The 27633-nt window shown below is 51.6% G+C and overlaps 9 protein-coding genes across 9 annotated transcripts; all 9 read right to left on the reverse strand.

Annotated features, from left to right (window-relative positions):
- Window positions 1–128: 128 nt before the first annotated feature.
- VTN77DRAFT_8189 (uncharacterized protein) lies at window positions 129–924 on the reverse strand (the record flags this gene model as incomplete). Its single annotated transcript, XM_069424659.1, has 2 exons — window positions 129–488; window positions 577–924. 2 exons carry the CDS (start codon window positions 922–924, stop codon window positions 129–131), a joined length of 708 nt encoding a protein of 235 aa, XP_069280951.1.
- Window positions 925–1408: 484 nt separating this feature from the next.
- VTN77DRAFT_8190 (uncharacterized protein) lies at window positions 1409–2284 on the reverse strand (the record flags this gene model as incomplete). The annotated part of the gene is made up of 1 exon (XM_069424661.1): window positions 1409–2284. One exon carries the CDS (start codon window positions 2282–2284, stop codon window positions 1409–1411), a length of 876 nt encoding a protein of 291 aa, XP_069280952.1.
- A 1303-nt stretch (window positions 2285–3587) lies between these two features.
- On the reverse strand, window positions 3588–5211 carry VTN77DRAFT_8191 (uncharacterized protein; the record flags this gene model as incomplete). The annotated part of the gene is made up of 2 exons (XM_069424662.1): window positions 3588–4700; window positions 4765–5211. 2 exons carry the CDS (start codon window positions 5209–5211, stop codon window positions 3588–3590), a joined length of 1560 nt encoding a protein of 519 aa, XP_069280953.1.
- Window positions 5212–6181: 970 nt separating this feature from the next.
- VTN77DRAFT_8192 (uncharacterized protein) lies at window positions 6182–7943 on the reverse strand (the record flags this gene model as incomplete). Its single annotated transcript, XM_069424663.1, has 2 exons — window positions 6182–7224; window positions 7307–7943. 2 exons carry the CDS (start codon window positions 7941–7943, stop codon window positions 6182–6184), a joined length of 1680 nt encoding a protein of 559 aa, XP_069280954.1.
- A 1326-nt stretch (window positions 7944–9269) lies between these two features.
- VTN77DRAFT_8193 (uncharacterized protein) lies at window positions 9270–9947 on the reverse strand (the record flags this gene model as incomplete). The annotated part of the gene is made up of 1 exon (XM_069424664.1): window positions 9270–9947. One exon carries the CDS (start codon window positions 9945–9947, stop codon window positions 9270–9272), a length of 678 nt encoding a protein of 225 aa, XP_069280955.1.
- Window positions 9948–14080: 4133 nt separating this feature from the next.
- VTN77DRAFT_8194 (uncharacterized protein) lies at window positions 14081–16994 on the reverse strand (the record flags this gene model as incomplete). Its single annotated transcript, XM_069424665.1, has 7 exons — window positions 14081–14153; window positions 14207–14288; window positions 14364–14656; window positions 14711–15578; window positions 15636–15851; window positions 15946–16625; window positions 16711–16994. 7 exons carry the CDS (start codon window positions 16992–16994, stop codon window positions 14081–14083), a joined length of 2496 nt encoding a protein of 831 aa, XP_069280956.1.
- Window positions 16995–18088: 1094 nt separating this feature from the next.
- On the reverse strand, window positions 18089–19452 carry VTN77DRAFT_8195 (uncharacterized protein; the record flags this gene model as incomplete). The annotated part of the gene is made up of 4 exons (XM_069424666.1): window positions 18089–18433; window positions 18525–18897; window positions 18959–19191; window positions 19267–19452. 4 exons carry the CDS (start codon window positions 19450–19452, stop codon window positions 18089–18091), a joined length of 1137 nt encoding a protein of 378 aa, XP_069280957.1.
- Window positions 19453–20648: 1196 nt separating this feature from the next.
- On the reverse strand, window positions 20649–21816 carry VTN77DRAFT_8196 (uncharacterized protein; the record flags this gene model as incomplete). Its single annotated transcript, XM_069424667.1, has 2 exons — window positions 20649–21377; window positions 21430–21816. The coding sequence occupies 2 exons, from the start codon at window positions 21814–21816 to the stop codon at window positions 20649–20651; spliced, it is 1116 nt and encodes a 371-aa protein (XP_069280958.1).
- A 795-nt stretch (window positions 21817–22611) lies between these two features.
- Window positions 22612–25616, reverse strand: VTN77DRAFT_8197 (uncharacterized protein; the record flags this gene model as incomplete). The annotated part of the gene is made up of 3 exons (XM_069424668.1): window positions 22612–22755; window positions 22807–25154; window positions 25208–25616. The coding sequence occupies 3 exons, from the start codon at window positions 25614–25616 to the stop codon at window positions 22612–22614; spliced, it is 2901 nt and encodes a 966-aa protein (XP_069280959.1).
- Window positions 25617–27633: the final 2017 nt, after the last annotated feature.

Raw genomic sequence — 27633 nt, forward strand, 5'->3', positions numbered from 1 at the left:
CCTTTCTTTGACAGTCAAGCTTTGCTGAAGTCGAGGTTCCTTAACAGACAGGCGGGCAAGATAAATCCTTCTATCCTCCCTTACCCGTCAATCCATTCATAACCTAGTCTAGGCGAGGTTGACTCTATCTAATCCCCCAAATTCGCCTGCGGCGACGGACTCGACGTAATATACTCACCGGGGAACTTCCGAAACATATCACTCAGCCGATCGATCGGCGCCGTCATGAGGCCAAACGCCGTCTCAAAGGGCGGTTTCGTTGGCGCACTCGGATGCGAGCGTGAGGGGACAAACATCTTGGTGCGGTCGAACTGTCGGGCTAGCGCCTGGCTCTCGCTCTTCGCCAGCATGTCCTCTAGCTTCACCAGGTCGACCTCTTCTTCCTGCTTGATGTGTTCGGAGAAGTCGTCCATGAGGGATGTCAGGGTGGGCTCGAAGGAGGGGTCGGATTCTCTGAGGTCTTGGAAGGTCTTGAGTTTTTCTTTGATCTGGAGGTCGTCAAGTACACATCATCGTCAGTCTGATGATCTTGAACGAAACTACATGAAACAAAAGAATCACGGGTTGTGAACTGACGACTTGATGCTGCGACCGATCCTTCTCCGCCATCGCAACGCCATCCTTGAGATACTTCTCAAACGCCGGATACACGATCAACTCCTCCGAGACCGTATGCCGCGCCAGCTCCCAGGTGAACTGGTTCTGGAAGCGCATGCGCTCGTCGGGATCGTCCGACTTGATGATCGCGTTGTAGTACCCCTCCAGTTCGCGGTGGTTCTTCTTGATCTCTTGACTGACGGTAGTCACCATCTTTACGGCTGCAGCAGAGAAGGAGCGAGCTGGAGCAGAAAGACGAGAAAGCCCGAAGCTGGGACTGCTGAAGGTCGGTCTGGATATCGTCCTCAATACGCGCAGAGGCAACATGGGGGAAGAGCGGGGAGAAGACCGGGGGAGGATTTGTTTACTCTTGGGAACTTCTAGGTAGGTAAGAACGCTGGGAACCAACAAGAGGGTGTATCGGACAGCATCGGACAGCAACGGACGTCGACATTACGATGAACAGATCAGAGAGAAGCAGAGCAGCCAAGAACAGGATTGCTTTGATGAGAGAGGTTGTGGTTGTGAAGGGAAGTACGTCAGAATTAGCATTTTTACTTCCACGATAATACGGCTGAAGGTTCCGCCAATTGCAACAAAAAAAGAGATGACCAATTGACTAGTATTTTGGCCACCAGTTTCCGTTCAAGTTCGCGTTATGTTCACTTTTTCAACTCTGTTCGGCAATATGCAAGTGCAAACAGCGCTATGTATCAATGACATCATGAATCATAAATCTCAAAAAGGGAGGCATCCTGCGTATTTACATGGACATTTCTCAGGAGTAAAGAGGAAGAAAGAAAGAAAAGATCTATCCAAACACCAACGCTCTCACCTCAATGCTCTCCCGCGGCTTCGCCCCTGCCGGCGTGCGAGGATCCACAAATGCCGAATGAGGTGTCCTCTTGCCCACCCCCGGCTGGGTATCGGAGCACTTCAGGAGCAGGCGCTCGTCATTGTCGATGCCCGACCAGTACTTCCACTGCAGATCCGGGTTATATATGACGCCCATCGTCTCGCCCGTCCGGTGCGGGTACCGATGCTCGACGGGCACGAGATCACTGTCCTTGACGGACGCGGCGGACGCAAAGGCTAGCGGCGACGACTGCACTGCCCCGTTGAGTGGGCGCCAGACGTTGATGATGCGGTAGCGGCCCTTGAGCAGCTTTTCAGCCTCTTCGGCGTCTGGGACGTGCAGTCTCACGCGCCACTCCGCAGACCGATCCGTCTGGTCGCTGTGCGCCCGATGCACGGGCTGGCGGTGGGCATTGGGGTTCTCGCGGCGGATCGTGTGGTCGAAGATGACGACGCGGTTGGCGCCAGGGACGTGGTCCAGGAGCAGGCGTTCGACCTCGGAGTAGTAGACTCTTTGTATTTCCTCGTCGGAGTTGAACGTCTCGTAGGTGGTCGCGGAGGGGATGCCCTTCAGCACCTGGAAGGCGTCCTTGTCGAGCGTGTATTCGTCTTCGTGGCCCCGGATATCATCGATCTGGATCTTGTGGAGCACTTCACCGTAGTTGCGCTGCGGCTGGCCCTCAGGCGGCGTCTCGACGTAGTTGAAGGGCACCGACCCGTCCGCCGGAGGGACGTAGAAGGTCAGTTCCGCCTCGACGGGACCGCGGGGGATGTAGTTGGAGTCAGCAACGCCGGACAGGGTGGTTGAAGTAGTTGTTGTCGTCGTTGACATGGTGGTATACCGTCCGCTAGCTGATCCTGGTCGAAAAGCCGATGCAGGTTGGTTCCTTGTTCCTAACCCTGGTATTGAATAAAATGCGGGGGAGAGACACTCGTAATCAGCAATATCAAAGGTCAACCACCGTAGCAATGAAAAAGATCAATGACTTAGAAAACTTTTTTTTAATTAATGTGAATCCTACAACACGCAAACCTGTACAGACGAGATTTCGTAGAACAGGAGCCATATATGTTGTATATATATGCAGGTTCCCTCCCACCTACTCCGCCTGCTTACAAACTCATATTGCATGGGTAAACTTACCGCCGTCAAAAACGCTCCGAGTTATTTGTAATCGACCCGGAGTTTCCACTCTGGCCAACCACGAAGCAGTACTAGAAGTATGCCAGTGCGTGCGGACGTTCTCCGTATGGAGTACTCCTCGTGTTTCTAAATTCCAGTAATTGTCAGAAGAAATGGATTGCGTTGACCAACCCGGGCTGTGCCGGAAGTGGGCACAGTAACACGGTGTTGACCGGCATCGTATACATACATCCTCAACATACCACTAACTTCACGACCAAATTTCATTAAGCACCTAATACCTCCTGTAGTTAATTAATAATTGTGAATTCTTATCGAATCGCCTTCCACCAGGAAGGAATCTTCCATACTGTGTACAGTAGTATTCCGTACAGTTCTCGAAGAGAGAGAGAGACGAGATTATTAATATGACATCATCCCACCGCCTTAGTATTAGTTCGGTATTCGTTCCGTGATGGGATGTAATCATGTGATTGGATGGCGAGCACGCCATTTCCATCGGAGATCATCAACAGTCACCTGGGTACATAGGGTGCTGTATATGGAGGTTTTTTTTTGCTGATGATTATGCACTATTAATCTACAGTATTTCAGTTCTCAGTTCGAAAGCCATTGCGATCGAGAGAAGAGAAGAAAAAGAAATAGACACGGAGAGCACGTCTAAGATGAACTGACTCAGTCCTATTTTGGAGAATATACGATATCTGCATGTGTTGGTAAAGAAAGTCACAGGTAGAACCATCAACATACAAAAAAGGGGAAAAAAAAAAGGAAAGAAAAAAATTAAAAGAAAAAGAAACACACCCTTGAATTCAAGCCAAAACCAACGAGCCAACAACGCCAACGCTGAGAACCCGACCAACCCTTACCAGGTCCCATGCCATTCCTTTGGCATCCATCTGTGTACATGCAGTCAAGGCCACTGCCAGTTGTGTACTAAAACAAAGCCGTGCCCTACGAGACAACCTCGTAGGAGTTCATAAAAGAGCAACTACGCTTTCTGGCGTTTGGCGCCAGACCGCTCACTGCTCGACGGAAACATCTCATACCCGCCATTCTTCCCCGTCCCCGTGGTTGGATAGTATTTGATCCCCATGTCGACGGGAAAGTCGGGGTGGAGCATGCTGAACCGATCCGGGTTTGTGGGTACGCCGTTGATCTCGTCCGGGATCGGCTCCACGAGCGCCTCGATAAGGCCCCTGTCAATCCAGCTCGGTGGCTTGGACTGCAACCGTTCCATTCGGAGGCAGTCATCATCGATCTCCTCGTTCATCAGAGATGTCAACGCAGGAGCATTGGCATTGGAGCGCGCATTATGATTGGCAAGGATGTGATATGGTAGATTGGGACGGGTCGCCGGCTTATCGGAGAGTTCGGCCAGGATATTGAGACCCGTGTTGCCATGATTGCGCGTCGACCGCGTCGCATGGAAATTCTGGCTCGTAGTCCGCGCCATATCAGCAGCGGCCGGAGTACTATTGTCGTCGGCTGCAGTGCCACCCTCTCCCGAACCTTCTTCAGCGTCCGTAGTATTGCCATTCGTTGCGGAACCTTGCGCTGCATCGTGGCGTTTGGAGGTAGAGAAGAAATGCGCAGTCGCAATGTGAGCATAGTTAGCGTGCGCCGCCAGCTCTTTATCGGTGAAGAGCGAATGGATGCTATAGGTTTGTGAATGTTGCTGCTTTTCCAGAGACGCCCTGGCGCGCTCCGCAGGCGTCGAGATGCCATCTCGACCAGGAGAGCCAATGTCATCATCCAACGGTGCTTTTCTCTTTCTCTTGTTGCCTGCATCCTGCCCAATGCCATTGCCCAGGTCATCCAGGCCTACGCGATGTCTAGTGTGTCGAGTCTTGCGATTGCCGTGAATGCCACCAGGGCTCGCTGGATTTGTAATGGTGAATTGGTTGGGGTGTAGCAGAAGGGCGTTGGTATCCGCAATATCGAGCTGCTCCTTTTCCCGCATCAAGCGGGACTTCTTCCCGGAGATGGCCTGGACTAGACGTTCTCGGAGAGTGCTGGCGAGTTGCTTGAACTCCTCTGCGGCAAAATGTTGTCGCCAGGCGTATTCGTGTTTGTAGCGCTCTAGGTTTTCCCGGTGTCGGTTCTAGAGGAAGGGCAAACGTCAGTACGGGTCCCTCTCGTCAATTCGCAGCCAGGATGGAACGCACCACAAGCGCGACTATTTCGGCATCTCGATCCTCCTTGATCTGGTTAATCTCCTGAACAAATCGGGAATACCACATGCCCGAAAGGCTGGCCATCTCCTTTCCAAACTTCCCTCCACCGACCGTATTTTCAATCAAGCGCGCAATGTCCTCCGCGGAATCGGGCAATGGGCCAGGCGCATAGGGGTCCGCATTGTTGATGAGGGTCATATCGCACTGGAGGGCGTGGAGTTGCTGACGGAACTGAGTGTCACGATTCTGGCTGAAGGAAGCCGTCAGGTCCTGCAGGCGCTCCTGCAGTGCATTGCGCCGCTTGTCCCGTTTCGAGAGAGGAACATTGCCTGCGCCGGGAGGAGGACTCATCGATCGGGCGCGAGAATGGAGTCCACCGCCGGAAACTCCAACTCCGCCAGCGGCAGTAGGAGAGACTGGAGCAGGGGAGTATGCCATGATGTCAAATGCAAAAGGGGAAGAATGTACAGGAGTATTCGTCGCCTTTCAGAGGCGTGCTCGGAGAACTCTGTCAAAATACCCGAAAATGCCTTGTAGAGTGCAAGGAACGAGCTATATGACGAAGGACATAAATGCAGATGCTAGGAAGTACATAGAGCTCATCTGAGAAGAAATTGAACGAAGGGCAGGTGTGATCACAGACAACCAGATCCGACGTAGGAAGAATGAGGGAGCGGGTGTTGGCGGTCATTCGCCCACAGAACGGCGGAGATCGTGTGCCCAAGACGGAATAGTCTCGGCGATACGTTTGACCGACGGGGCTGATGCATCATCGCGGCGATAAATTGCGCCTGGCAGACGTGAGTGGCCACAGGCAGCTCACCGCCTGAGCATAATGCCGTCAATATTGTAGGCGGTGGAGGTTGGGGCCAATAGAACGCATTCATATGACAAGTGCATCAGCTCTTGGCCCCTCCGTGACTTGCTGACTATCAACTATTCCCCATCCTTCTCCTCCTCGTCATTTTTTTCTTTCTATTTGTTTTTTTCTTTTCCTTTCCTATAGAGAGTCTTTCACTAACTCGGCAGAAAAAGACTGGAAGAGCTGTACCATGCAGGGTTGTGGATGAAGATATACAAAGTGGGTCCTTTCTCATCCCAAACCCATTCTAATCTACTCTGTATGGAGGGAGTGTATGAAGGCACCATGAGGAGAAAAGTTGATTGTATGCCTTGTATGTCAACATCATGGGTATTAACATCCGATGCTACAGAATATAGATAGCATATCTATATCAACCGAGACCAGAGACCGAACCTAAGATCCTGATACCCCTGGACGCCGTCCCAATTCCCTATCATGTTATTCTTTTCAGCCCAAAGAACAGGGAGAAAAGAGAAAGAAGACCCAAAAAAACAAAGAGGTTTCCATGCGCCATAACTTAATGCCCAGCCAAACTATACAATCCTACTGGGACCGCCGAATCACAAAGACGCCCAGTTCCACTCCTTCTCGCAGCCCGATGTCGTCCCCATACGGCCGTTTCTTGATGCCATCCAAGATTTCGCCCAGGAGCATGGCTGAAGTTACCTCCTTATCGGCCAGGACGCGGTTGCCAGAGGGTACAGGGCTGTTCAGTGGAAGATGGCGTCCGTTTTGCCAGTACAGGCTCAGGACATCTTTCATTCGGGACCGCTCCTGTTGAATGAACCATTCCGTCCACAGGTTGCGGTCGAGAAGGACAGCGCCTCTCCCGGCTTCCACCACCGTGAATCGAGAGGACGTGTTGCTAATCCTCTCGCACAGCTGGACAAGATTCGCCCTCATGGTCTCGAAATCGTCCATGGCGTCCACAGCGGCCAACTTGCCGAGGTTTCGCCCCACATCGGCCGAGAGCCCGTAAACTACTACCAGCTGACGGAGAAGAGGATCGAGGATTGGTCCGAGATACTGGGTTTTGAACGTCATCGCGCCCCGCCTTGTTGGGTAGATCAGTAACAGACTGCCTCCGTTTGGCGAGAGCTCGATGAGACGGTCGATCAGCACCGACGGTCGGTTGTGAGAGAACAAATCTCGGTATTCTTGACTCGACGACGGAGGCAGATAGCGTTCCAGGACGGATATGTGAATGCTGTATGGCGGCACAATAGGATAAGGAAACGGGACAGACGGGATGGCGCCTCGGAAATCGTGGTACGCCGGTACCGGTGTTGCACTACAGAAGACGGTGGCGTTGAAGTAGTCGTGTTGCGGCACCAGATGGGGTGGGGTGCTCGGTGGTGAGGTGGGCAGATTGGAAAGGCTGAACTGTTCGGGGACCGCATGGGTGACGTTGATGTAGGGAGACTGTCCTGGCTGCAGGCGGCCTTGGATCGTCTGGACAATGGACCCAAAGACAGCATTCTGCGTTGGCAGTCTCACATTCTTGTCTGCAGCGCGGGGATATGGTAGGGTCTGAGATACGATCCGGACCGCTTCACCGCGGGGATTGGAGATGAGCAGCGACGAAACTGGGTAATCTACTGTCAGGACGGCCACATAACGAGGGTTGGGGAAATTGAGGTCGAGGATGAAGAGAAGAAAACAACTTACTTGTCGCGTCAATGCTGTTCGCCAGCCAGGAGCCTGACTGCCGAGGGGCATGCATGTCGTCTGACATTCGTTCATCTTCGTCCGGTCGATGCCCGCTGGGTTTCGGGTTGGTGGGACTATAGGCATCGTCCCTGGTCTCTGACGGAGAACTGGTCTGTCGAGTTCGACCCTCGTCCATGTGTGCTTGCGGTTTTGGTTCGCGATTATTGATGTGAGCGTCGAAAATGGGGATATCCGACTGTGGATTCCAGCTCACAGGCTCGTCGTCATCTGCTGGCGGAGTCAGGGGAAGGGAGGCGGCATAGTCACCACGCGGGTGTTCTTCTACTGTCTCGAAGACCGGGGGCTGGCGAGCCGACCTCTGGCGAGAATAATCTGCAGAAAAACGGCGTGGATGGGCTCTGATCGGAGACGAGATTCCCAGGCTCTCGAATGATGGAAACTGAAGGGACGTGTTCTCTTTGGATAAGAATCGGGACACCGGCGACCAGACCGGTCGTAAGGACCCTTGAGATGCACGGCGTCGTGGGGAGGATGGAGAAGGTGAGATGGGCAAAGTCGCAGACCTGGACCAGGATGTGAAGGCCGACGAGTATGGCATTGACCTGCTTGATTCACGCTGCTCTGCAAGATCCATGATCCCTCGGCACGCAGGACGCTCTGAACACACAAGACGACTCTCTGAACACACGTTCGGTCCAAACCCCACTACCGACGATGATGGCGATTGCATATTCACATTCCCCTCTGTGGTGGCAGACCAGTGCCCTTTATAGCAGTCCGGAAGACTCATCCAGCGAGATTGACTTTTCCTTTTTGTTCTTGTTCCTCGCCAATGGACCTGCTGTCTGTTGTTGCGGTTGTGTGGGACAATGGACAGGAAGACCGAATCGATTCGGAGGCTTTGCGAAATGCTGCTCAGAAGGCCGCTTGACGAAAAACGAAATGATCTACCGCGGGCGGACCGATTGCACCGAATTCGAGCGGATCATGGAAGTAACCGTTTCGCACGGTAATCCAGAGGCCAGCGAACAAGACAGTTCTGGATCTTCTATCGCGATATGAGCGGAGGTGGCGATCTCCAGATGGGAGGACTCCTAGAGAAACTGCGGTCTGCGGATTGCGGAAAGAGGGTGTATGAGAGTGAGGAAAGAGGCCAGGACATGGGGAGGTCGCTACCGATGTGCTGTGTAAGAAGAAGAAAAGAAATCGCAAGGTGTCGAGAGTCGAGACAACAAGCTCAGATTGACGGCGGGCGGACACAGCGTCTAGGCCCGCAGGCCAGGCCGCTTGGGCTGAGCAGATCCAGATTAGAATCAGAGCGCGATCGAGGCCGGACGGGGCTGTCCATTACTACTCCGTTGTCCAACAGGAGAAGCCGTTGGTCGCCTGGCTTCCTCCCTTTCCTTTTCGCGTCTTCTTTTTCTAGGCGAGTAAGGAGTCTAGACCGGGGGCTGGTGGGCTCGGGCGGGCTAAAAGGGCTAAAAAGGGCTAAAAAGGGCTCGGGGCTTTAATAATAGGGATCTCCATCAAGCAACCGCGGGTTCGGGCAGGGCTGGCCTTGTCTAGACTCATGCTCCGGATTTCCACGCACCAGCTCACCTCTCATCAATTGCGACTGTCGAGTTCTCCCGTTATCGACTCCAAATCCCTGGACCCGGCTAGCCGGACGAGGTTAATTCGGTTAATTCCTCGGTAGCTGGGTTGAGTGCTGCAGAGAGCCATCTACAGTAATGCTGTGCTCGAACCTCCTGCCCAGGAAACAAGAATGGAAGCTCGACTCGGTCAGTAGTCACGACGAGTCGATCGCGATCCTTGCCGTGTGTACAGTACGGACTACGGAGTACATCCGGAATACGGAGTACATCACTGCAGTCGAAGGCGGTTGGTATGCTCTTCTCGAGCGATCCTTCTGACTCACGCCGACCTGATCAACGAGCGATTATCGTTGTTACTCTTCTCACTACCAGTGCTTCTTCCTCGTTTTTGGGCCTGCTAGTCGACTTTGTATTGCTCTCTCTTGTTGGCTTGGCACATCCGCCGGATCCCGCCAGAGACACATCTCGACCCGACCGTGCCGGGACTGGGGACTGTGATCGAGCGCCGTGCCTGGCAGCAAGGCGTCGTGTCGTTTGCATACGGACAGAATACGGAGTCCGGAGGACGATGGACCGGGCACTCGCATGGAGTACGGAGTACTCGTACGGAGACGGCTTCGCCTCATAAACTCAATTCCTCGCCCCGTTACTGTTCTGGAACCGGCAGGACGGATCGACCAAGCAGTTGAAATCTGCAGTTGAGGTCCTGCAAGTGGATAACATGAAACACGACTCGTCCTACAAACAAATTGTGCTGCCTCACAGAACTGATGATCGCTGCGGTTTCCGTTGACTAACGAGGGAAGCCCCGCCTGGCCGGCCGCCATTGGGGAACATTTGCTGTGGATGCTGGCGACGATCAGTAACAACAACAATAGGGATGCCTCCGCGGATATCCACCAATTGAACAGGTTGCAATTACTCCGTGCTTGACCTGCTGACGGCCTAGGAAAGATATAATAATGAGAGCGACTAAGGTGGATGTTTGCCAAAATTACCACCATCATTTTCGCTCGAGATGCGGAATACATAGGTCTCATCATGGCTGGTTTACGCAAGTGGTTTCAGTTCAGACAAACAGGTTACATCCTCCTGTTGTCCCTCCTCATTCAGTCCCTGTCCTAGCATCCATCCACCAGGTAAATGTGCGATCCAATCTTGCGTCTTCAGTGGCTGTCTCTGCCGTGTAGGGGGTCATTAGGGACGTCTTTTAACCGAAATCCCAACCTCATCGAACGCGTTTCTCTCCTCTTTCCACTAAACTAACCCATTGTCGCGTCGCGCATGGGATCTGTGGCTGAAGTCAGCCGCAGCTTGACGTCTCTTTGGCTCGATGCTACTTACCGGACGGAATAATGCCGATTCTTCCATCAACGGGTGACACTGCTGCGAGTTGACAGGCCGCGCTTTGACATTACCCTATTCATCGCTGTACATCTGGTGGTAGTGCAGCCTGTCAGGCCGTCAGCCATCTACGGCCCATACGGAGGACCTAATTCGTTTACACCTACACCCGTTTCTCAGCTCGCTCATTCCAACATCCGAAGTGTTCTCCGTATTACTTATTGGAGACTAGAGCTTTGGGAGGGGTAGTTGGCGAGTCCGTGTGCGATGCAAAAGGCACGGATTAGACTCCATAAGCAGACGGAGCTTTACCAGTATCTTGGTCCTGCTCCGGGTGTAGTCTTCCTTGATTGATAGAAGTAGTCTTTTTTAATTCCGGACAGCTGACTGGCATTAGGCTGATCTCGAAAATAATCCCCTAGTCTGTCAGTATCTACCTCAGCATGTAATGATTAGTTGACTTGATTACGTGAACAAGTGGCATACTCGTCAACAACCTAAATTTGCACTGCCTGCTTCATCGCTGCTTGCTGCTTGCTCCTTAGTTAAGGACAGTGATTAATGCTGCAGCCTGATCCCTTCTGCAGATGTCATCCACTTTGTTGCATTACATATAGCATTGTATGTAGCACGATAATCATATCTGCATGTGCATATGAAGAGATCTGCTGTTATTAGGTCAATCCTGTCAAGTTCACTTCCCAGTGAGTATTAGTGGGACAGAAGCAGATGTTTGTTACACTGGAGTGTGCTTGCTACCTACATGTAGCTTGCAGCTGATGATTAGCAAGTCAGCAGCGGCATTGGAGATAGGTACATCGTCACTCTTCCCTTTTCTTTTTTTTGCTCCCTTTTATTGATACAGACTGTATTGTTTCGGAGAATGATATTGTGCTAACTACATAATGAGAATCGGAAATCAACCTAATATGGCTACCTACCCTAATACCCTAATGCTAATATAATACCCCTGCTGGATAATGGATAATGGATGAGTCAATGGATCATCGCAATCAATCAATAACATTCATTGTCTACATCCTGCACAATAATAAGTCAGAAGTCTTGCCTGATTATTTTATTTAATCTAACTACCTACTAAACTTGAAGTGACTAGCTATCTAATCAACATGAAGTAGGCGACCTGCTATTTCGATTGCAGTCATGGCCTATTTCTCTTATCCTTGCCAGACCGTCACCGACTTTCTGTGCCATGCTATGCCTGTATTTCATTCCCCTTCGGCAGCGAGAAAGGCAGATTGTGTGCGATTTGTACTACATGTACGATTATTTCTTCATTGGTCGCTCCGTCAGTCAGTTATTATTTACCCGAGACGATTATCTGATAGATAATAATAGCATGCGCTTGCTTCTATCTCTTATCTCATGTAATAACTATTATTGCTCAACCAGCTACCTACCTACCTAGCTAGGTGGCTCTGTGGCAATGCCCAAGCTCCTCCTCAACCCCTGCAGGCCACGCGGTCATCAGACCGCACCTCCCTATGATAACTAACCCCGTACGGAGTAGACCGACTTGATTAACAATAACATGTGGCAGGCTCAGCACTGTGGATACTTGCAAGATACCTACTTTTCTGGCGTGTGATTGGGATTGGCAGTGGACAGTGAACAGTGACAGCAGACAGTGGATAGGTATGGACCATCACCTGGTCGACTCCAATGGTCGACAGTCGAAAGGTCCTGTACTTGGATTTCCTTCTTATACCATCTCATGCCATATCACATTCCCAGTCTTGCAACACGAGCATGCAGTTGGTTCTTACTTACCCATGTGGTGGGAATATTCCCAGATCTGGATCTGGCTGGATCTGGTGGCATGATTTTGCCAGCCAAACTTCAACATCCATCACATCACCTCATCTAAGTGCTATAGGCATGGCACCATTCATTCATCCCTCTCGTATTGGACTTGAGCTTGTTTCCAAGGATTTGTTTGATATTGATAACAGCGTAGCAGGTCACACTCATAATCTCCCTGGATGCATATGCATATACCTGTTCTGGTCCTTGATATTACCCTCTTGTAATTCTATCGTCCTAGACTGATGAGCTGACGACAATTCTGAAATGGATTTGGTAAGGAAGGACTTTGTTACTGCACCATTATGCTTGAGAGTACAGAGTTTTACAGGCTAAAATATGATTATGGATGGATAGTGGTGAATATTTGTCACAGACTCACGAGTCACTCACTGCAGTCAGCCAGCCTCTGACGAAAGCGGATGAGCCCTGACACACTATACTGCTTGATTTTATTTAGTATGGATCATTATCTACAGTAGACTACTTGATCGACCAACCAGAGCGCGTGTTTGAGGGCGAATATTAACTTGCAGGCCGATATGGCAGTTTAACCAGTAAATATCAACAAATTTGCGGCAACAAAGAAAACGCACTGTGTTGTAAGCGAGTGATCCTGCGCTCCCATTGGCCGGGTAGGGGTGATCTGGTGGTCGTCAGGTAGGCTCGCTTAGGCCGGGATGACCTATATAAGAACGTCCCCTGGCCTGGAGGTTGTACCTCCTCCTTCCTCCTCCCCTCTTCTCAGTATCCGAATGCCCTTTTCGTGAAGGTGTGCATGTGACTGCGTAGTAGCAGTTTGCGCTAATCCAAGAGAAGCTAGTTCGATGCAACGGCGATCATCGACCCCCGATCATATCGCCCCGCTCTCTCCGCACTTAGCATTCGACACTATCAGTTCCATCACCCGCGTCTGCTTGGACCCGACTTGACCACTCCTTATCTCATTCGAAAACTTTGGCCGTTTACGTCTGTCGCTTCTAACATGGCGTCAGCCGACGTGGGGCTACCCGTGCGTCCTCCAGACCATGAACGAGATCCCGGAGCAGAGTTTAGAGACCCGAATCGTATTAGATTGATCGAACAGTTAGAGAAGACTCTAAAGAATCGGTAGCGAATCCAAAGATCTCGTGTACTGGCTGGGCATTTCTTTGGTTGGGCAACGTGGACAGGCTTGAAGAGCTTGTACAGGGACCTAACAGTGAAGACGATCCTTTCCAGTGTCTGGTAAGAGACGTTTCTCCTCGAAACCTAAGAATTTCTCATTTGCTTGACAAAGAGATGGAGGATGGTCAGGTGGGAAGAGAGGAGGAGTGAGCGCGAGCCTCTGGCAGACTCTCTCTCGACTTGAGTCGAGAAAGTCCTCCCGGGTCTCCGCAATGAGAGCTCATGATTTCTATCATCAGTCATAACGACCTCTCACACTCGACTTGAGTCTTGATCTATTATTGGGCTGGCGATATGGGAGTTCGGTGTGTATTCTTCTTGATTTGCTGCTATCATGACTGCTGCCGAGAAATGACGGATTCCGCTTTTTCTATCAATGGGTCGCATAATACTGGATTGTCTATTTTTTCCCTCTTTGAGCCTGGAGAGTAATCAGCCTAATGTGCTGTGCTGTACCTAAATGTCCTTTCTAGATAGTCAGTCTTGCCGTCTTGTCGTCTTACCTAGGCCGAGTCTGGCTGAATCTGACTGAGCTTGATCGAGAAGGAAAAGAAAAAGAAAATAGAGCGTGTATTCTGCGCTGTCATGTCTGTGAAAAACGAACGTCTTTGTGTGTCCATAGATTACGAATTGACATGCATGGCAAGAAGTAAGCAAGTAAGTAAGTAACAGGAACCCATCCCTGTCCATTTGACGGAGTATTGTATCCGAGTACTAGGATGCCATTACTTGATCCACATCCACAACAGCAAGAATACAGGAGGAAAAAAGTAACCGAAACGATGTAAGTTGGTAAAACCTCACATCGATTCAGATTCAACAATCTTCTTCATTCAGCTAGCTAGTTGACTAAATCCCGCACCAGACGCGCTCCTGCCCAGGCATAGAGATAGTTGTGCTGGTACCAGTTGACACTGAAACAAGCTAGTTAGCAATAAGTAGCAAAAAGGCGGCCCTTCTTACTTACAATGTCGTGCGGCCTGCGATTCGAGGGTGAGTTGCCCAGGAACCGCCGAGGACGATGTAGTGTTTTCCATCGAAAAAGTCCGCTGTCATGACATATTCAGCATACATATCCAAAAGAAAAAAAAAAAGGAGAGACTGAGAGTGAGTGTGGTGCTTACCGGTATACCCCGGATATATTTCCATCGCTTCAAACCCCTCATGCGGTTTCAGCGGCGAGCTGGTCCATTCCCAGACGCCTCCCAGTTCCCCCTGGCCGGCCAGCTTGTCGCCGTCCGGGGTGACGGGGATCGGGTGCCAGTGTTTGAATCCGACGTTGCAGTCGTCGAGATCCACAAACACCGGCACCGTCTCTGCGGAGAGGGGTTGTACAGGCTGGTGATCTGGGGCTCGGGGCTTGGCTGGATTTCGTTCATGATAGCCCTCGCCCAGTGCGTCATCATTGGTCCTGTTGCTAATTATCGCGTTAGTTCGGATTACAAATACTTCTTCAATGGCAGGGTCTTACCTTTTGACACCATTGCTCACGGGAATCACGCCATTGCCGGCTGCCTTCAGAGATGCGGAGTATTTATAGATGCTCCTCACCTCCTCGAACGTCGGAAGTCTGCAATTCATCCATCTCGCATACCCCGCCAGTTCATCGTATGACGCTATCACGGGCCAGTCAAGAGCCCACGCCAGAGGCACTGCTCCGAATACAGTACGCACGGAGAACTTGGAGATGAATTCGTCTGTTCCATTTACATGATTCCCATTGCCGTCAACCACCCAAGACGCTGGAATTTCATCGATATGGTTGATCTCTAGGTACTTTGCATATTCCCCGTTCGTGATGGGACGGCCCTGAGCCTCGAAAGCCGGCACAGTGACCACTCTCTGTGGTTTCTCATTGTCCCAGCCAAAAGACTGGTCTGGTACCTTACTGTGGTCCGCGTCTTGCAATCCAATGGTGAAAGTCTGCTGGGGAATCGAAAACCATTTACTTGACTTGGTGTTTCTCTGAGCCTCGAGTGCAATCCCTTTGAAGTCTGGCGTTCTGACTCCTGGAGGAGGAAGAGTCTTGTCGCTCTGCAGCAGCATGTAGAGGAAGGTCTCTAAATGCATGGCCTCATGTTCAAAGCCGACCCAAAGGGCTTCGCCAAGGAGTCGATTCTTTTGCAGGCCGTCAGTCTTCATGATAGACTGCACTCGACTACGTACTCTCTCCTGGTAGTTCAAGATCTCGCCCAGTGGTGGCCATTCGTCAGGTATCTCACTGTGAGAGTGACACAGCTCAGGGTTGTCGACATCTGGATCGATCCCACGCTCAAAAATCAGCTGGTAACTTTTAGGCTCGGTCGGTTTGCCACACGTTGCTCGGGTCAAGTGGATGTCTTCATCCGTCAGCTTAGCATTGACCGAGTAGGAAGCAAATATATGTTATTACTGACCAAGAAAAGTTGGGATGTGTCCCAGGTAGAATATCAACGCATTCCTGAGTTTGATAGGCTTGGACAGCAGCTCTTCCTGCGGGATCATAGATTTGGTCACAATATCCCAAGCCGTCCACAGGGATCTCCACTCCTCCAGAGTCGGAATACTATGAGCGGCATACTCTCTCGGGTTGGTGGGCAAGTAAAGGGAGGCCGGCGAAAGCATATGAATATCTAGGACGTATTAGTAGAAGTTGGCCCGTGCGTGCCCGAGGCGTCTAGAACACGTGTGGAGATCTTATCAGCTCCAAAGATAAGGAACACTCACGATAATCATTAGAACTATTTCCGAATGCAGCCACAGGGATCAGCCCCGCATCACGCCACAATTTCTCGCATTCATGCAGGTCATATTTAAACGCTTCTTCAAAGAGGATCTTCTCGCCTTTCTGCAGGCTTATGCCATTGACGGTGACATCCTGGGTGGGGACGTAAAAAGCTTGGTGGCAGCCATTGACCTTGTCAAAGGAGCACTCCACTTCCCATTGTCCCGGCTTGAAGGCCTCGTAACCCAGGATGGCGTTGGCATGGGACAGTCCGTTCAGGTAGAACTGGTGTGTAACACCCTTTGAATCATTGTAAGCTCGGTACACTTTGTCTGCGTCTTTACACGCATCTAGACCGATGATGACCGAGTCAGATGGGCCGAGAAGTCTGGCAAATTTGCCCAAGAATTCTGCAGCCTCAGAGCGACGGAAGTTCCCGAGGGAAGAACCCATCGACAGGACACACGTGGGCTGTGTCCGATTTTCCAGGTTTTGCAGCCAGTCCAGAGCATCGTCGTACGTGCCATGGAGACCATGGAAACGGACGTGATGGTACGTCTGGGGGGAGATGGCTGCAAACGTGCGGTTCAACTCCTCCAGCGAGAGGTCGAGGGCATAGTAGTCCACGTCTTTCTGGATCCTTTCAAATTCCTTGAGCAAAATCTCGATCTTCCGCAGGTTCCTAGAGCTCTGTTAAAAAAAATCTGAAGTGAGAAGACGCCCGGTCGGAACATCAGCTTTGGCCAGTGGCGCCGGAGAAAACACACCCACTACCCAGCTCGATAAGCTGCGCATTATCCGGCAGTCTCTCGGCGATTGTCCTTGCATGAGCCGTCAAAACCTCAATCTCTGCATTCGTCAGGTAGTACTCGTCCAGGTACGTGATCTCTTCAAACAGTCGAAGTCCTTTGGTGTCGTACAGGAGGACGGTGGGCAATGACCGTGGCTTGCCATGGAGACCGTCGTAGATCGCATTGCCTGAAGAGACGCCCAAGTCATTGGAGCGGATGTCAATGATGTTGACAGTGTCAGCGATCAGTGCTGGAGACATGCTGGGCGCGTAGATGAATCTTCGACTGAAGAGCAGTAAGATGCAGACAAAGCTGAAAAGGATCTGCGTGAGCTTGAGCAATGGGAGTATAAGTATTATCCGACCAAATTGACCATTGCTTATGTTTGTCAAGGATTTAGACTCGACGACGTGGAATCATCGCGTCGACAAAGTGATCAGCTCAGTCTACCCCCACAACCATGGATTGGTTAAGTTTGTCCGAGTAAGCACGCAGGATCATGGTTGGTCCTTGGGCGGATCTCTTGATGCGAGTGTTGACGTTGGTGCCTTGTTCCAGGGCTCATGATTAGCTTACGGGTCGAGTGGAGAAAACAAACATACCCAGCTGGGTGCGATTGAATGCGAGGAAGATGTAGGTATGTAATGCAAACTCGGATCCCGTGCATAGCCGTGTATCTACACCAATTATGGTGTTTTGATTCCTCAGCGTCTGATCAGGATGCACCGATACAGTCAGGTATGCTCCAATGACCACACGGGAGTTCCAGAATTAAAGAAGTCATTATTGTACTAACCCACCTCCGACGCGATGCTCGTGGACACAGGGGAGCTAGGGGACCTAGCTTGCGGAGAGCTGCGCAAATGGGTTGTTTGCCTCATTTGCCTTGTTTGTCTCCCCCGCCAGGGTGCAGCTATGTAGGCCTAGATGCTTTGTGACGTTCCACTCACATCGCAGGGACGGCACACTGTACGAATAGCATATCAGCATCTGAAGGGCCGGATGTCTGAGCTTTTGACGGCGGCTTTCTCGGCTGTTGAAGCTGAAAAATGGGACAGGGTGAGCCAATGATCTGTCATCCGTGAGGAGGGATCTGTACGGAGTATGGCTTTGCTGAGATAATATTTAACTAGTCCTAGTTACACGGACCAAGCACACGTGTAAAAGGACAAGGTACGGTAGAGAGTCGGTCATCTGTCATGGCCAATGGACACGCTTACAGAAAATCATATTCAATCACCATGGTATTGACTCTAGAAAAGACATTATCTGCCACCGATCATTCAAAATAGAACTTTAGATTTGAGTCCTCATAACTATATTCCCAAAAAGCATCATTAGATGGTAAAAGAACCTAACTCAGATAGGCCAAGATACCACTCAAAGGGATGTCCAAGACATAGCTAGCGACGCCCATGCCTCCCACGCTCATTATCGTCGCCATCAAGACATTGACGCCATTGTTATCGAGCAGGTCGTATCCACTCTCGATTCGACGGCTCTCACGCTCATGCTCTTCTTCGGTGACAGAGCTGCTGCCATGGCCCGGTCGTGATCCTGCCGATGAACCGGTAACTCTGGTCCCTTGCAGCGTGGCCGTGTTGAAAACAGACTCTGTGGCTCGGATGCTGCTGCTGTCTCGATCTAGGCCACTGTTGACGGTAGTAGAAGGTTTGGTCGATGAAGGGTGGATAAGGACCTGTTTCAATAAGTCAGCGTCCAGTTTCCCTTTTACGTTAGACAGCAACAAGGATAACGACGGAGAGACTATCAGGTACGAGGGTGCACACCTTTCGCCCACCACTGCCCTCGACAATCTTGCCCGTCCGCTTATCCAGCACACTAGCCTGGAGCAATCCTCCAAGGAAACTGTCCACAATACTGCCCAGTCCACCCCACAGCGTCACCGCAACTACCCACAGAGCACGCTCCTTAAACCCCCATCCATATTGTCCGTCACTGCAGAAAGGAAGAAGTAAAAGGGACGTTACCGCGATGGTAAAGGCGCCAAAAAGACCAGCCAGCAGACCCGTCGCAGTGACGCCACCGTTGGTGCCAGGCGGCACAACACGCAAGGTGGGGGAGGTGATGAGGCGCGGTTTGGACTTGGAAAGAATCCCCAATTCGGAGGAGAACGTATCTGCTGCGACGGCAGCGTAGTTTCTAACATGCAGGACAATCGATCAGCTAAATCCTCTCTCTGCTTTTCCTTTTAAAAACTCACGCAACAATCCCCACGACCAATAAATCCGCCACATCAGCGCCATACGAGAAGCAAAGCGTGTTTTTCCCCGAGGGCGACGAGGACTGCTGTACCCATAATAACCGCGTATGCAACAACACCAGCACCGACGCCACAATCGAGTTCGCCAAAACCTGGATATGCGTTCGAGCGCCTTCGCCGCCGGCCGCGCCAGACGCGGACAAGGTCAATTGGGCTTTGACATCGTGCTTGACCTGTATAAATCCCGGGTTAGAATCAAACTCGATCACATCACTGCAATAGCGGGAAGAGAAAGAACTGGACTGTACCTTCGTCGCAGTCGTCCCGCCGAGATAGAACACTGCCAGCAAGAAAAAAGGTGCCGACCATGGATGGACAGCGTGTACGATAGCTGTGAGGATGGCCGCAACCAGGCCCGCTGGAGTGAGAGACTTGCGGGACCAGGCGCGGTAGGCGAGCGCGGTGACCGCCGGCACGGCGATGAGGGGCTTCATTCCTTCTTGGCCTTCTATATAAATGCCGGCGGAGAGAACGATACTTTTGCCTTCCCTTGTGAAAGGCGCTTGTTCAATACAAGAAAAGGAAAGAAAATGTGAAGCAACAAGGGCAGAGCGGAGCGTATGTAATGCAGCTGCGGGCAACCTCATGCTAGTCTAGCTTAGGTACGGAGTACCCCATCGTTAAATGTGGAGCAGAACTTAGCCTGTCCACTTTGGGTAATAAGCTTGCTCCCAATGACAACATTGGCAGTAATAGTATATACTCTCTCCTGCTTGAATATTTACCATAAAATCAGTATAATTTGGCAGCATTGGGACTATATGAAGAGAAGTAATTTCTTTTTCTTAATTTCCTAATTTTGCTCCGTAAAGAAGTACTGTCCACCTGATGTACAGCGCACGAAGCAAAAAGAATATTCAGTAATGCTGTATCTGAGGGGTATCTTGGAAAAGTTCAGAGCTGATATCATAAGAATAATATCGAATGGCAAGGGTTATGAAAAGGCAAGATAGAAAAGGCTGGGGTCTCCAGATGCTAGTCTCTGGTATGGCTTGGCTTAGTATGAATGTGCATCTTTGGCTCACTCGCAGGCCCCACTGGATGTTGTTTCGATGGCATCTGAGATCAGCAGTGATAGTGCAGATGCTAGATAATTCTATAGGTACCTGGCAAGTCTGCAGCTCTCCTGTTGCAGTATGGCCAACTGGTCTCACCTGACCGAGTGACCGCCTTTATCAGGCAACATATGGATCATGAGTTCCCTTCACTCCACAACAAGAACCTGGGGCGTGGCCTAGTCAGTCAAGCTAGGTGCAGACAACACCTGGCTGTCTGCTGACTACGCTGCACGCCTCGAGTTCGAAACACGGCCGTGATGGTTGAGGGGGTGCGGTAATTACCAAAATCTCCCAACATCACCAAGTGATCTGGCCTGAGTAAAACCCTGCCCGCCCTAATCGCATAGGCGGGGTTTTCGTAGCATCCTCGACTGAGAAATCAGTGAGGATGTGAGCTTTTTTTTGTCCATCAATTTTTTTGGACACGGAAGGATAGTCCAGCAGGCTGATATTGGTCGAAGCAGTGCCGTGATCGGAGACCATCCTGAACTGAAGTCGTACCAGATGATCACTTTTCAGATCAACATCCGAGTATGAGCAAGCCTTTGCTGATTAAACCAGCATGATCTCCCTCACAGATGAAACCCGCCATGCTCAGAAACGTCGCAGAACCTCCACAGGCCAGCCTCCTCGGCAGCTTTCCTCACACTGCCAATTTCCTCTTCCGTGACCGCACGGTTGATATCCGCATAGCGAACACCACCATCACCAGCGGAAGAGTCGGTTGACGAGTCATCCGCACCGTGACTACGGCCTCGTTTCTTCTTGCCAACGTGCGCATCCGGGTGATACTGTTCCATGATATGAACATACAGGTCCTTGGAGACATTCTCGGCCAACCACCGCATGATCTCCCGTCCTTCGTCCTCCTTGCCAGGCATGACGAGGTGACGAACGAGAACGCCTTTCTTGGCGATGCCATCGGAGGTAAAGCACAAGTCGCCGACTTGTCGGTGCATCTCCTTGATGCTCTCCATGGCCGTCTCGGTGTACTTATCCGCCTTCAGCAACCGTTTCGAGGTGCTGCTCTTCCAGACCTTGAAATCAGGCAGGTAAATGTCCACCAGGCCGTCCATCAGTTGCAGCGACGCCAGCGAGTCAAACGCCGAAGTGTTGTAGATGATGGGGATTTTGAGGCCCATATCGCGGGCGGCGAGGATGGAGAGTGCCACCTGCGGCACGACATGCTCGGGCGTGATGAGGTTGATGTTGTGCACATTCCCGACCTGCTGCAGCTTGATATACCACTCCGCCAGCTCCTCGGGAGTCAAGTCAAATCCATTTCGTTGGTGGGCAATATCCTGTAGCCGTAAGTAATCATTAATTACATAAAGGAATTGATTGATCACATACATGATTCTGACAGAACACGCACCGCAAATTACAGCCCGAAAAGAACACCGACCCACTTCCATTATATCCCTGAATGCAGGGTTCTTCCCCGCGATGCGGCGCAATGACATTGACCTTGGCCGTCTCGGCCCCGATCAGACACACGCCCGTCTGCTCATACCGATTCACGCTGCAGAGGCGCGGGCAGAGATTGCAGTTGCGCAGATGCGCATAGGCGAGAGACCGCTTCTTGGCCGCATCGACCTCGCTCAGCAGTTGATACCGCGGGATATAGTCATCGAGGAGAAACTGAGGCGGGATTCCGAGATGTCGTTTGGAGATATGCTGGACAGCCACCGGGGGAGAAAACCTTCGGAACCGAAATGCTCGGGAGACGAGGGCCGTCATGGTTTTCGCTTGTCCCTTTCTTTCACTGGAAAAAGAGAAGAACACTCATACAGCTGGTGCTGATGTGAAGATATTAGTATCATTGAGTTTTCGTTAACATGCACAATGAGTTAAACCCTGCTTGGCCAACGGTTGTTGATTTGATAGTAATGTTTCGTCTCGTCGGACGAGATGAGTGGAGCCCGATATCTTAGATAAGCAGACCGAATGCCGAGTACGTCATACCACGTGAAGGCCTGCGATATCAATTGGTGATAGGTTCAGTGACAATGACTACCTGCAGATCAAAATCCACACTTGTGCCGAAGGATGCGCCAGTGATCCAGGTAATAACTCAATTGATTAAAATTAAGGGATTTCTAATTTGTAAGAACCTACTAGAAAGGAGCTTAAGAAGTGAAAACAGAAGACAGCTCTTCTTAGTATATATAATTAATTATAAGACCCTCTCTGGTTACATCAGACAACATCCCACAGAATAAGGTACTGTACAGGGGTATTTCCAGAACAAAAAGAAATATAGCAAGAACCAATTGGACAAAAAAGGCCTGCCACCACCCGACGGATCTGATCTTGCCGTCGACAATCATTCAACACACCAACATGGGAATATGGTGGGAAATGGAAGGAAACAAGGAGGGAGGAGAAATGTTCATTCGCAGCCTTTTTCGATCCTTTGAAACTCCAAAGCCCGGGCCATCAATAGCATATAGGATATGCCCATCATCACCAGCCGTCAGAGTCATATCGATCGTTTGTCAATACTAAACAGAGAAGACACACGCTCAAAAGTCATCATAAAGCAAGGCCAGTCCCATCGCCGGTCCAGCGGTAGAGGGAGAGTACTTCTCGTCGGCGTTGCTGCTGTTCGCCAAAATCTTCCGAGATACGTCCGCGGACCTGCGCGAGAGCTGATCGCATGACCTTGCGGAAATTGCGCTGCGACGAGTTAATTTCCCGTCAAGTTCAAAGAAAAAAAAAGCCACGTACCTGGTATTCTGTATTTAGAGTCACTACACAAGCTTCGTGAGCACGGACGATAGTCTCACACGCCTTGACAACGCTGGGACTGGCGTCCCCCTGCAGCTTGTCCGCTGTCAAGAGCAGCAAAAAGCTCCCTTGCAAGAGGTAGATGCCAAAGAAAAACGGCATAAAGCTCAGTTCGGGATCATATTCTAAGATGTCGGCCGCTGCTTCGGCTGCTTGCACAGCATGGCCCATGGCGGTGATGAATGATTCCGAGGAAATCCAGAGGTCGTTGTCGTCGAGCAAATTGATAGGGTCCCATTTGCCGGTCAGCAGAATATGCAAAACATGCATAATATGAGTTCCGTATGCAACGACCATCTTGGTCTGCATGAGTGACTCATTCACTCGCGATCCCGCCGTGCTGGTTGACCGTCCAGACGGACTGACATGGTCGAGAGACGGGCCGTCGAAGCCCTGTTCAGCTTCGTTGCCGAGACCGAGACTACTGGTATAACGAGCCTCAAACTCTCGCAGACTTTGTCCGTACACATCCAGTTGGCGGGTTATTTCCGCTATCTGACTCTCCCATTCACTGGGGTTTCTGAAATGCACGCCAAACCGAGGATGGTTTCGCGCATGATTCAGATCGACGATTTCGCCCAGAATAGTCATCAGCGGCAGGAAATATCCAAACATGCTATGGCCCGTACATTCGAAGGGCGGTCCCGCTCGCCGATATCCGGCGTTGGCGAAATCGCCCGCCTGAAAGATATCGTCATTCATCGGCTGCAAGAGGCCCTCGCACTCCTTGTCTAACAGAGTCAGCGGTCGATTGTAGCAGAGCGCGAGGTGACGATCCATCACATAGAGCAGCCACCAGATGCGTCGGCGTTCCTCGCGCTCTTCCTCCGTCACTTGCACGCTCGTGCTGGCCGCACCGCCCGCCAGCGGGATCGCGGGTTGCGTAGGATGTTGATGATGTTTCCCGAGATCCATGTCCACGTCGCCATCCCGCTCGTCTTGTCGGGGTTGTGACGGGTTGGGTGGCAGCTCCCGGCCAAGTTTCAACTCTCGTGCCAGTGACCAGGCTGCAGCCCACCAGCGGATACTGGCGGCTTTGTACTCACTCGCCGACACGACAGTGGCCAGGTGGATATAGGTAGCCACGTCATCGATCGCTCCGGTCGCACTGCTTTGAGCGCCCAGCTGATCCATGGAGACACCAAATCCGCCCAGCGCTACACCATTGATCACCATATTGGCTGCGTAATTCGGGGAGGTCTCGCCCGGAGCTGGTCCGTGAATTAGCGGACGGAGTAAACCCACGGTGACCTCCAACAGTTTCTGGCATATTTGTCCGCGTGCGGCCGGAGAAGAAGTGAACACCGGAGCATCGCTCGTCTGGGCGGCGACCCAGAGCATGCTGGCAAGAAGAGCGGGACTACACACTCGGGGTCTGGTGGGATGCAAGAATGATTGCTTTCGAAAGACGTACCCGACGACATACGGGGATTGTGGAAACAGGTGCGACGAGGACGAGCTGGCGAAATAGAGATCCAGTAGGTCACAGGCAAGCGCCGGAGGGATGAAGGAAGCTATATGCGGTAGAACTGGCTGCAGAACGGGATATCGCAAGGTGCTAGCAACACCAGTGGGCATGCTAAATGAAGGGAAGTTTGCAGGTGAGGGAGGTGGTAAGTTAAGCCATCCAGGCGATTGAGCGGGCGGAGTAAGTCCAATGAACGGTGCTGAAGCATCTTCCCCCGAGTTTCCAAACCGATATCCATTGATATTCGCATGATTCTGCTCCTGTGGATTCATCAAAGGATACGTGCTGTTGTGGAAACCGCTGCTGAAAGCCTGCGGAAGTAAAGCAGGAGGTGGTGAGCGTTGATTCGAGGCAGCCGAGGGTAACGCTTGCAGAGATCGCAGGTCGGGCATCTGCATGGAGGAACGGTTCACGTCGTGCAATTGCCCATAGTCGTTCATGGGCAGATTGTCCATGCTCGCCGCCATATGCTGCTGGTGCGGTTGCGGTTGCGACGACGGTGTTTGCTGTGGTCGAGAAGTGCTAGGCAGGTGGGCAACATTTGACCGCGAATCTGCGAAGCTACGTGTTGGATCGAAGGCCGAGTCGTATCTACCCCGGGCATCTGGCGGGGATGGTTTATCCGGAGACTCCCGTCCGTTGGGGGCCGAGATATCCCTCCCATTAGCAGTCGTACTAGTAACCGTAGTACTACTCCCCCCCGTTGTCGCAGTAGCGGCGGCGGCGGCGGCTGCTTTCGCTGCTGCTTCCGCTAGGTCCTTCTTCGACGCTTTCCCGCGCTTCTTCCGTTCTCGTGCATATTCACAGGTCAGACCAAATTCTACGTCTGCCGTCAGCATTCTCCTCAACCGCTGCATAGGTGGAACATCATACCTATGCAATGCGCGCACGGGCTTTGCCCATCGCATTTAGTCCGCAACTGATTACATTGATCGCAGGCACGACTGATCCGTCGGCGGACGGGAGCTGAAGATGAATTCTTTCGGATACTGGAACGCGCCTCGGTGATGGAATCCCGGCGCGTTGGGACCTTGAAACCGGCGGCGGATTCAGATACGGAGGAATGGTCCTTGAACTTCAGAACCTCGTCATGGGAAGAAGCGGCGTTAACTTCAGCCTGTCGCGCGAGTTGCAACTGCTCCAGGGCATACTGGGAACCCTCCGCCAAGGTGTCTAGCCCAGGAGTTTGCGACTGGGAAATCTGCGTGGAGGAAGCCGCCGTGTCAGGGCCGGTGGTGAACGAGGTGTATGGATTCGTGAACTGCTGTAGCGTGGCAGACATGGTCTTGGTCGATCAGGAATATTGAGGTCGACATAGGCAGATACCAGCAGTAAGACGCTCTTGTTGGCTTTTCACTGGCACATTACCCAGCAGCAATTTTACCTCCAGCGGCACTCTCGACGCAGCGAGGACATCGCAGAGAGAGGAACAGGATTCCTCCCACCAAGGAGGGAGGTGACGGACGGCACCCCGTCAGGCAAAGGTCAAGGACGGAGGATCCGAGCAGGTTCGTCGGATGCACGGTAATGGCCGAGCACGCAATGGAGATGACCGCCGACGGCCCGCAGGACTTCCGAGGATATATATATATATTTTCCACGTTGAGAGTCCACAGCAGAAGACAAGCAGAGAAGAGTGTGGAGGGGTGGAAGAGAGAGAGAGAATGTAACTCTTTATTGAAGCACCACGATTGAATCTAAACGAGAGAAGGATGACCTGTATCGACGTTTGACTTCGGTTAGCCAGCGGAGGGCAGACCGGACAGGACCGCAGGACAGGACAGGCTCACCAATTTCCTCCTCAGGTCAGACGTCCCCGGTCATAGGCTCTTAGTCCGAAGTCCTCAAGTACTCCAGTTCTCCCCGGGGGGCCGAACACAAGCATGGTCCAGGACCAGCGGAGGGTTCAAGCTGTGTGACTTTTTTTTTTCCGCAGCCCCCCAATGGGCAAGGTGAACGCGGGGCATTGTGGAGAAGCGATGCCAACGCCACAGACGCGGGGAACCAACTGGAGAGCGATGCCGGCCTCACCTCAATTAAACTAGGCGTGGACCGGAGTTAGGACTAGAACAGAGTCGTAGCAAGCTCGGTTCCTGGGGGGTTGATCATCAACCCGATTGAGATCAAGTGACCGTAGGGGCCTGATTTAATTAATTCCCACGAGGAATCGACAGCTCTCTTCGTCTGCCGGATCGTCATGAAAGTCGGTCTGTCGTGTAACTCGTGGTAACTCGTGGTAACGCGTGTTTCTGATTTGTCTTGCCTTGGTCCTTCGTGCCTTCCTCCGCGGGGAAGACCCTGGACTCCGGGGACCCTGAGCTTGGCCCAGCAGGGAAGGAGCCATTCGCCAGGATTCAACTGGTCAAGCATTTCAGGTCTGCAGTTACCAGAACTAGACCCTTACCCCGGTCACTTCCGCAGCCGAACGAACGCCCAGCCCCGGTTAGGTAGCAGGTCAGTTACAACGGGGGGTGAAGCTGCCGAAAGGAGAACCTGGAGAGCCTGGAGAGCCTCTTAATGCTGCGCTATTATTAATCCCTGAGCCCCAGCCAGCACATTCATCTGTCTTTTAAAATGGACAATACGTGTTCTCTCAGCAGGTGTTCTCACACCGCTTGAACAAATACCCAAATAATAATAGCTGTCTAGCTGTGTGAATCTAATAGGATGCATCGTAAACAAGTATAGTAGTAACCCTTAGATTACCTAGATCGGGGAGATTGACGACAATCCCCGGGAGCCAATTTCCATCTTCCAGAAATCCTTTTTCCTATTCTTATTCTTATTTGATCCCCACCGATCGAGTCTTCCACGTAGAGTTAACCGAAGTCCACGAGTCATCTAGACTGATTGATTGACTGACTGACTGAATCAATCGACCGTCCATGTCAGCTTAGCCTTGCGGAGTGCTTGTCTCGGTCGGACGGGAGGATCCATCCAACTAGTAGCAACTACTACCGTACGAGGATGGCCGATGGCGAGGGAACGGCACGGGGTGATAACGCATCTGAGACTGAGTCGGACTCTCACCCAAAGTGAGGCAGGCAGCGAGACTGGGACGGGGGGATCAGCAATGGATGGCGGGAGCTCGGGTCTTGCATCAAATTAGTTTTGTTGGGTTGGTTTGGTTGGTCGATTAATCAAATTAATTTAATTAATGAGGTGGCTTGCCAATCAGGCAAGTTCCAACATAGACATAACATACGAGATGACTGACTATTACGAGTGATACATGCCTTACTCCTAAAGAGACTGCCCAGGTGGTAGGCAATAGTACTCTAGACTGCCGAGAGTAGGTA

Source organism: Rasamsonia byssochlamydoides (genome assembly GCF_041956645.1).
Source record: "Rasamsonia byssochlamydoides strain NRRL 3658 unplaced genomic scaffold VTN77scaffold_7, whole genome shotgun sequence".
Classification (NCBI taxonomy): Eukaryota; Fungi; Ascomycota; class Eurotiomycetes; order Eurotiales; family Trichocomaceae; genus Rasamsonia; species Rasamsonia byssochlamydoides.